Source organism: Anolis sagrei, chromosome 3, assembly GCF_037176765.1.
Source record: "Anolis sagrei isolate rAnoSag1 chromosome 3, rAnoSag1.mat, whole genome shotgun sequence".
Lineage (NCBI taxonomy): Eukaryota > Metazoa > Chordata > Lepidosauria > Squamata > Dactyloidae > Anolis > Anolis sagrei.
In genome coordinates, this window is record NC_090023.1 from 29,314,271 (window position 1) to 29,323,357 (window position 9,087).

A 9,087-nucleotide genomic window follows, 5' to 3' on the forward strand; every position below is an offset into this window, starting at 1 on the left:
CATTGACTGCATGCATAAGTCCAACCTTTTCTATGCCTTATGTATAATTACAGGGAAAATTGGGCTGTTCTTCCATGTTAAAAGGGAAGGACAGCTTTTTACTAGATTAAGAAACAAGAAACTGTTTTTCCAAGACAGCTCTGCAACTAGTGCTCCAGATCCTACTATTCCCAGGGCTATTAGTGTCAAGAAAGGAACAACTGTACAAGACTTGAGTCTCATGCACTGGGGTAGCTCCTTTATCTGGATGATATGCTCTACGATATTAATCGCTGACCATGTGTGAGTCATTCTGACTGAGAAACAGGAACATAAGGCTTATACAAAGGCCTTTTCTGTTTCCAAAAGCCTTTGGTATTGAGTCCCGAGTGTTGGGTTTCATGAAAGGCTGATTTATGAGGAAAGAGGCCCTTGTGCAAATGCTTCCAAGAATGCAAGGCGTGGGTCACTGCTATATATTTGGATCTTTTCAAAATCTAAAGTTAGAAAGAATTATGCTGAATCCCTTTCCTATTGTCATGGTGGTTTGTGTACATAAATTTCAACTCAGTAGCTTCACCCCTGCAGTTACCATGCCAAAGTCTGTTTCTCTTGCTAGACAAATGTGTGCATGCACACATACATACAGATACAATAACTTTGCTTCAAATCTTTTGATTTCATTGACAGACCATTAATGTATTTTCCATTGATTTCACAATATTGTTGTGCTCATTGCTCCTGTGGCAGGAGCCACCGGTGGTGTAATGGTTTAAACCCTTGTGCTGGCAGGACTGAAGACTGACAGGTTGAAAGTTTGAATGGAGGAGAGCGCGAATGAGCTTCCTCTGTCAGCTCGAGCTCTGCATGCAGGAACATGAGAGAAGCCTCCCACAAGGATGGTAAAACATCAAACTTCTGGGTATCCCCTTGGCAGCGTCCTTGCAGATGGCCAATTCTCTCACACCAGAAATGACTTGCAGTTTCTCAAGTCACTCCTGACACAGACAAAAAATGTTGCTGTGGCAAATTCATCGCTGGCTGGCCAACTTTCTAATTACAGGTTTATCCTTGGATGGTATAGATGCAATTCACCACCAGAATCATACATTATTATTATTATTATTATTATTATTATTATTATCATTATTATTTACAGTATTTATATTCCATCCTTCTCACCCCACAGGGGACTCAAGGCGGATTACAATGTACATATACATAACAAACATTCAATGCCATAGACCAACAACATATATAGACAGACACACAGAGGCCATTTAACATTCCAGCTTCATTAGGGTATTCTGGCCACCAGGGGAGCTGTCGCTTCACCATCCAGTTGTGACACTGATGGAGTACTTCCTCACTCTTTGCATGCTTGCTGGAGATTTTTTATGGTGTCGTAAATTAGTTAAATTAGCCTCCCCGCGTAAGCGGTACCTAAATATCCTACTTGACAGATGCACCTGTATTTCGGGCTGCAAAGGTCAACAGCAAGCTACACAATAGTCGGAAACTCACTCTGACCCGGGCTGGCTTCGAATTCATGACCTTTCGGTCAGTATTGGTCTAATGCAACTGACTCCCAGACAGTTGCACCACAGTTTTATTGAACATTGCTCTACTGGTACAACTTGCCTTTTGCATCTCCGGACAATCAGAAGTACTCAAAAAAGAGAGCCAGGAGTCAAGAAAGTCATCCGCTTAAAGGAAAATCAGCTTGTGCTCTTTAATTTTTTTCAGAATTCCAATCAGAATCAGGGGGTTAATATTCTCCAAACAAACACAAGAGATATCTATGGCAGAAATATCTAACTCTGACTGAACTGCGAAGAAACTGATGCATTTTCTATTTTGTTCCCAAAGTGAAAGGCCTGCAGTGCTCTTCTGCCACCTTGTGGCATTGCAAGTGCTTCTATGAACAAATATTTTTCCTATAGCAGATAATCACTTTACTTGATATTAAGGCTTACAAATCGTGAGTTAGACTTGTCATTCTATTTTCAAAACTATTAATCTTAATTCTTAAAGCGTATATAATATCTAGGAAACATTTTAGTGAATTTGGTATATTTAAATCATTTGAAAAAGTGTTGCTATGAATCCACATTTGGCCAACATTTTTTTCCTTGTCAGTAACAACTTGAGAAATTGCATGTTGCTTCTGGTGTGAGAGAATTGGCTGGCTGCAAGGATGTTGGCCAGGCGATACCCAGATGTTTTGATGTTTTTCACCATCCTTGTGGGAGGCTTCTCTCATGTCCCTGCATGGGGAGCTGGAGCTAATAGAGGGAGCTCATCCACACTTTCCCCTGGCAGGGGAGACACCATGATGATGATGATGATGATGATTATTATTATTATTATTTTCATTCAAGTAGATCATGGCTCTTTTGTACAAGTTCAACTTGTTTCTAAATAGATCTCACTACACAGGAAAACAAAGACTTCTTCCCAGTGATTCACACATTAGGAATCTCGCATATACATACATCTTCCTGCTTTGCCATCTAATTGACTTTATACCTGGAGTGAGTAGCATTTCTGAAAATTCTATTTTACAAGATTTTTAGCCTTCGTTGTTAAGAGTGCTGCTGTCTCACTAAACTACAACTCTGATCATTCCAAAGCATCGGGTCAGCCCAGTTAAAACAGTGTTAAATTGCATTAATTCTGCAGTGTTGATGCACTTTCAAATATTGTTATTGTAGCATTATGCCTTAGTTCCCCAAGACTATTTCTGTTCTCTGAAGCAGACAATTGCTTGAGACTTCTCTATAAAGTCCCTGAGGTTCTGCCCTATATACATTTCTACCTGTTTCTCCAATTAACTGCTATGTTCTCAGTAGAGCTTAATTTCTGAACTGACTCCATGAAGTACACATCCTTACATTTTCTCGTTAGGCAAAAGTGATAGATAAGACACTTAGAGCCTCCACTCACCTTCTGGTATTATACTTTTATATATTTCGGTTGCGTTCTACTGCTCTTGTATGTTAGATTGCATTTAGTAACTGCACACACACATATCGGTTTGCCTTTAGTATTACTGTGTACTACTTTTTCTTTTGGTTATATGATTAACATACTTGTGTAACTTAAAGCAAGAGTCAGGTTTATGTTAGTCCTTCAGATGTTGTTGCACCGTAGCGCTCATCAGCCTCACCCAGTATAACCTGTGGTAAAGGAAGAAGGGAGTTGCAGTACAATAACATTGAGAGAGTCACACATTCCCTATTCTTGATCTGAAAGCTGGTTTTAGGTCTGCTGCTCCTATTACCTCCTTAGCACATTCTGTTTGGAGCTGTGTGCTAAAAGAGGGCTTTCAGAGGTTGGAAATACTCTTCAGAGTTTGTATCTCATTTCATACTGTCACCAATTATATTCTTGAGCCTAGTTTCTAAAAAGGGATGTAGAGACTTTGAGATTGGAGGGCTACTTTGTAATAGCTACATTATAGCTATTACAAAGATTGTGGCTCAAGCCACAGGCGATAGGCTCTCAACTAGATAGCCTGAACTTTTGTAAAAGCAGCCACGAAAATAGCCTTAGTCTAATATTTAAAATAATATTCATTAGCTTGAGTTCCTGGGCCATTTCTTGAGGTGGAGAAAAAAAAGGAATATATGTGTCTACTTTTGTAATGGATGAATGGGCAGCATGTCTATGAATATTTGGGTAATGATAGTATATATATTAAGAGATAAAAGTATAATAGTAATTCCCATTCAGACATGATACATGTTTGTGAAAGGGATAGCTCTCGGATGTGTGGTTGTATACCCTTCTTGCAAGTGATTAGGACTGATTTCCTTGTTTCTTATGTGGAACAAATTTAGACATGATTTGAGGAAATAAATCTATCTTTCCTGTAAAATAGACAGTATGTTGAAATAAAAACTCTAGATAACCTCCAATAACAAGTCCCAGAAGCACTTTATTAGAACTAAGATTGCTGCACACCGCACACTGCACTTACCCTTTAATCCTTACATATCACCTGTCACATCAGCACTTTTAATCCTGTACCCATTACTCTGGCCCGGCCCAGTTTTATAGTGTCTTGATGTATTGTTTATTGCTTGTTGTTTAATATTGCTTTAATTGTTTTTAATTTGCTTTAGGTGTTGTATTGTTATGTTGTGTTTTGAGGCCTTGGCCTTTGTAAGCCGCATCGAGTCCTTCGGAAGATGCTAGCGGGGTACAAATAAAGATAATAATAATAATAATAATAATAATAATAATAGATTAAAAGGGTTATTGTGTATTTTCCAGGCTGTATGGCCATATTACAGAAACATTCTCTCCTGACATGTTGCCTGCATCTATAATAATAATAATAATAATAATAATAATAATAATAATAATAATTTATTTATACTCCGCCACCATCTCCCCAAGGGGACTCGGGGCAGCTTACATGAGGCCAAGCCCAACAATTACATCAAAGCAAATATACAACATAAAACAATACATCAATAAAATATAATTAAGATAAAAAATAAGATTAAAAGCAATAAGATAAGCACGCAATACAAAATAAAATCACATCTATGGCAGGCATCCTCAGAAGTTGTGAGGTCTCTTGGAAACTAGGAAAATGGGGTTTATATATCTGTGGACTCCAGCAATACATGGAGCGAGAGTTGCCAGATGTTCAAGCTGGGTTTAGAAAAGGCAGAGGAACGAGAGACCAGATTGCCAATATCCACTGGATAATGGAGAAAGGCAGGGAGTTTCAGAAAAACATCTACTTCTGCTTCATTGACTATTCTAAAGCCTTTGACTGTGTGGACCATAATAAATTGTGGCAAGTTCTTGGTGGGATGGGCATCCCAAGCCACCTTGTCTCTCTCCTGAGGAATCTGTACAAGAACCAAGTAGCAACAGTCAGAACTGACCACGGAACAACAGACTGGTTCAAGATTGGGAAAGGCGTACGGCAAGGCTGCATCCTCTCACCCAACCTTTTTAACTTGTATGCAGAACACATCATGCGATGTGCGGGGCTGGATGAATGCAAAGCTGGGGTGAAAATTGCTGGAAGAAACATTAACAACCTCAGATATGCAGATGACACCACTCTGATGGCCGAAAGCGAGGAGGAGCTGAGGAGCCTTCTAATCAAGGTGAAAGAAGAAAGCGCAAAAGCCGGGTTGCAGCTAAACGTCAAAAAAACCAAGATTATGGCAACAAGAATGATTGACAACTGGAAAATAGAGGGAGAAACCGTGGAGGCCGTGACAGACTTTGTATTTCTGGGGAGGCCGTGACAGACTTTGTATTTCCCCAGATGACCCCAGAAATACAGACTTTGTATTTCTGGGGTCATCTGGGGAGGCCCTGCTCGTTATCCCACCTACGTCGCAAGCGCGCTTGGTGGGGACGCGGGACAGGGCCTTCTCTGTGGCGGCCCCCCGACTTTGGAATGCCCTTCCAAGAGAGCTTCGTCAGGCCCCTACTCTGGCAGTTTTCAGAAGGAACCTAAAAACTTGGCTGTTCCGATGTGCCTTCGCAGATTAGGAATCCCCATCCCAAGTCCTAGATGCACTTTAGCACAACTAATGTTGCTGCACACCGCACTTTAATCCTACGTTCCTCCTGCCATCTCAGCGCTGGCCGAACCAGTTTTAATAGTGTCTTGATGTATTGTCATTGTGGTTATTTTGCTTAATTGTTTGATTTGCTTTGTTTATTGCTGTGTTATGTTCTCTATTGTATTGTGTTTTGTGGCTTCGGCCCGTGTAAGCCGCATCGAGTCCTTCGGGAGATGCTAGCGGGGTACAAATAAAGTTAATAATAATAATAATAATAATATTTCTAGGTGCAAAGATTACTGCAGATGCAGACTGTGGCCAGGAAATCAGAAGATGCTTACTTCTTGGGAGGAGAGCAATGTCCAGTCTCGATAAAATAGTGAAGAGTAGAGACATCAGACTGGCAACAAAGATCCGCCTAGTCAAAGCCATGGTATTCCCTGTAGTCACCTACGGATGTGAGAGCTGGACCTTAGGGAAGGCTGAGCGAAGGAAGATTGATGCTTTTGAACTGTGGTGTTGGAGGAAAGTGCTGAGAGTGCCTTGGACTGCGAGAAGATCCAACCAGTCCATCCTCCAGGAAATAAAGCCCGACTGCTCACTGGAGGGAAAGATACTAGAGACAAAGTTGAAGTACTTTGGCCACATCATGAGGAGACAGGAAAGCCTAGAGAAAACAATTATGCTGGGGAAAGTGGGAGGCAAAAGGAAGAGGGGCCGACCAAGGGCAAGATGGATGGATGGCATCCTTGAAGTGACTGGACTGACCTTGAGGGAGCTGGGGGTGGTAACGGCCGACAGGGAGCTCTGGCGTAGGCTGGTCCATGAGGTCACGAAGAGTCGGAGACGACTGAACGAATGAACAACAACAACATATCTGTGGAATGTCCAGGGTGGGAGAAAGAACTCTTAGTCTGTTTGAAGTAGGCGTGAATCACCTCCCAACAAAGGATGCCCCCAGACAGTAAGAAGCCAGACCTTGGAAACTGCAAGGCTATTAAATGCTAATCAAAGTGGCCAATTGCTACATTCACACCTACCTCAAACAGACAAGAGTTCTTTCTCCCACCCCAGACATTCCATAGATATATAAACCCAATTTTCCTAATTTTCAACTGACCTCATAACCTCTGAGGATGCCTGCCATAGATGCAGGGGAAATGTCAGGAGAGAATGCTTCTGGTACATGACCATACAGTTCGGAAAACACACAACAACCCAGTGATTATGGCCATGAAATCCTTCGACAATACATTGTAGATAAAAAGGTTGTTTTGATAATTTGGATCCTTCCTTCACCATGTATTTAGATTCTTGAACACGTTGGCTTTTAACCTTGATGGCCAACCATAGTGATGAACACTACAGCCATATTGTGATGGCATCCATGACAATGGGAAATCTTACTCTAGGAAAATCAGTATAATGAATGCTGAAGTAAGTTTTAAAATTCCCACTTTCTTGAGATAGTCTCATTTCCCATCTTCTGGTTACTTTCAGACTTGAGTCACCAACTCGGGCGCTAAGAATGAATGCTCCACGAGGAATTCAAATAAAAGCACAACCTGGAACAATTGAAGGTTCTTCCCATTTGGATATCAAGCTCCACAGTAGTGAAGGAACGGTGAGAATGCAATTGTTCTTTATTAACATACAACCTACCGTAGTTGCAGCTGTTGCCACACTGATGTTGCCACCTGCTTTCATTTGGGTTGTGTCCTTGCCAATTTTAGATCATGCTGATCTGTTCTGGAGTCCCATTGTTACAAGTTGACAGAATGCACACAACATAAAGAAAAAAGTTATGGTTTAATGGCCATATAGGAAGTAAGGCATTTGTGTCAGAATTCATATAGGGGCACGTGTCTCTTACATATACAGATGTGGTTTTTTCAAAGTGCTGTGGTTGATATCCTTATCCTCTTCATAGTGCTCCACAACTTTTTCCAAACACACTATGACATCCCAAGACAGGATTGGGGAAATCTATAGTAACCCCCCCCCCCCCCAAATAATCAAACACATGATTATAGAAGGGCTGAGATTCCTCCATTCTGACTTCTCAGTATTTATTATCACCATTGTGTCTGGCAACAGCAGAAACAGCCAGATCTTCTCTGATCCTGCCTACTTCCCATGAAGCACAAAACAGCCATAGAAAATGGCTTTGGAATTTTATAGTAAGTGTGTTGAGAGGTGATATATGCCTCAACATAGCATAGTTCTGTATGTGGCATTTTTACATTGTACTGAGATACAGTGTTCTCTCACTAAGCATGGGTGTTCCATTCCAGGACCACCCGCAATAAGTGAAAATCCGCGAAAGAACAGTTTCAATATCAGAGGCCATACAAAAAAAAAAACTGTCAAAAAGAAAGCCCTGTTTTATCTATTCACCATTCAATCTCTCTAGGTTGAGATAAACAAGAGATCCTCCACTAAGGATTTCAAATTTCAGGCAGATTTATACAGCAGAAGGTGGTCTTTCGAACAAGCTGTCCCAAAAACATTTAGGGCTTTATCCACCAACACTACTTGCTTGAAACCAAGTTGAAGGTGACTTAATAATTTCAAACACAGTCCACTTGGTGAGGATTTGTATCCACATATACAATTCGTTGTTGGGCTGGGTTAAAGTATGGAGGGAAGTGGTATTTTCTGGTGATGGGCACAGAAACATGTGTTTATGTTCATCCTTTCCTGAATACCTGTGTGAGTACTGCATCAATTAATACCCAATCATGAACTTCAATAAAGTACACCATTTTTCAGTCTAGTTGACTCACAGACTTGTGTAGTTAAATGGAATGAAATATCACTCATCACTTTCAGCTCCTTAGAGGAAAAGAGGGACATAAATATAAACATAGAAAGAGTAGCAGAAGCAACATGTAGTGTTTATTCTTTTGGATATAATTTCATGCTTGTAAGAAAGTTAAGGTACTAAATCAGAGTCTATTCTAGTTTAGCAAATTCAAGCTCTATGAAATTTCTCCATCACGAGGTCGTTTTTCAGTATGTCTTCTCTGGACTATATGTATTATTTTACTTGCGAGTGAAAGAATGTCAGATAAGAATATGTCATCTTCAAACTAGCATTTTAAAAATTGGAACCTTAACTTGCAAGGGGGGGGGGTCAGATATATAAGGTGCCCATTCTATAAGGAGCCTGCTATATTTCCATCTACTTTTAAAGTGTTAAATGGCCTAAATATTTTCTCTTTACTAAAACTCTCTCAAATAGAAAGAAATTGTACAAGGAGACATATGTGGCAAACATTGAACAGTTGAACTGTTCTTGCACTAATTGACTCCTACATGAACTATTAAGTCTGTTCCTTTCTTCTATGTATAGCTTATGTTTGATACGGAGACTTTACGGCTTCCCAAATTGCCTCAGGGAACTAGTGGAGAATCTGACACAGATGAAGAACTCTATGAAGTTTGTGTTTGCCTTGATGGGCGGCTGTACCTAGCGCTGGCTGATGAAGTTTCTAATTGCTTAGCCTTTAGTCAGGTTTGTCAATAAAAATACTCTAAACAAGGTACTTTCTGTGGACTTTTTTGA

At 40.4% G+C, this 9,087-nt stretch overlaps 1 protein-coding gene across 6 annotated transcripts in view; it reads left to right on the forward strand.

Moving 5' to 3' along the window:
- SGCG (sarcoglycan gamma) overlaps positions 1 to 9,064 on the forward strand; it is a 35,169-nt gene extending 26,105 nt beyond the window's left edge. For all 6 annotated transcript variants that reach the window (XM_060770935.2, XM_060770936.2, XM_067466572.1 and 3 more), the window contains 2 exons: positions 7,020 to 7,143; positions 8,875 to 9,064. In XM_060770935.2, the coding sequence (XP_060626918.2) occupies positions 7,020 to 7,143; positions 8,875 to 9,048 (298 nt within the window). In that variant the 3' untranslated portion in view covers positions 9,049 to 9,064. The remainder of the gene's footprint in view (positions 1 to 7,019; positions 7,144 to 8,874) is intronic.
- The last annotated feature ends 23 nt before the right edge of the window (positions 9,065 to 9,087 follow it).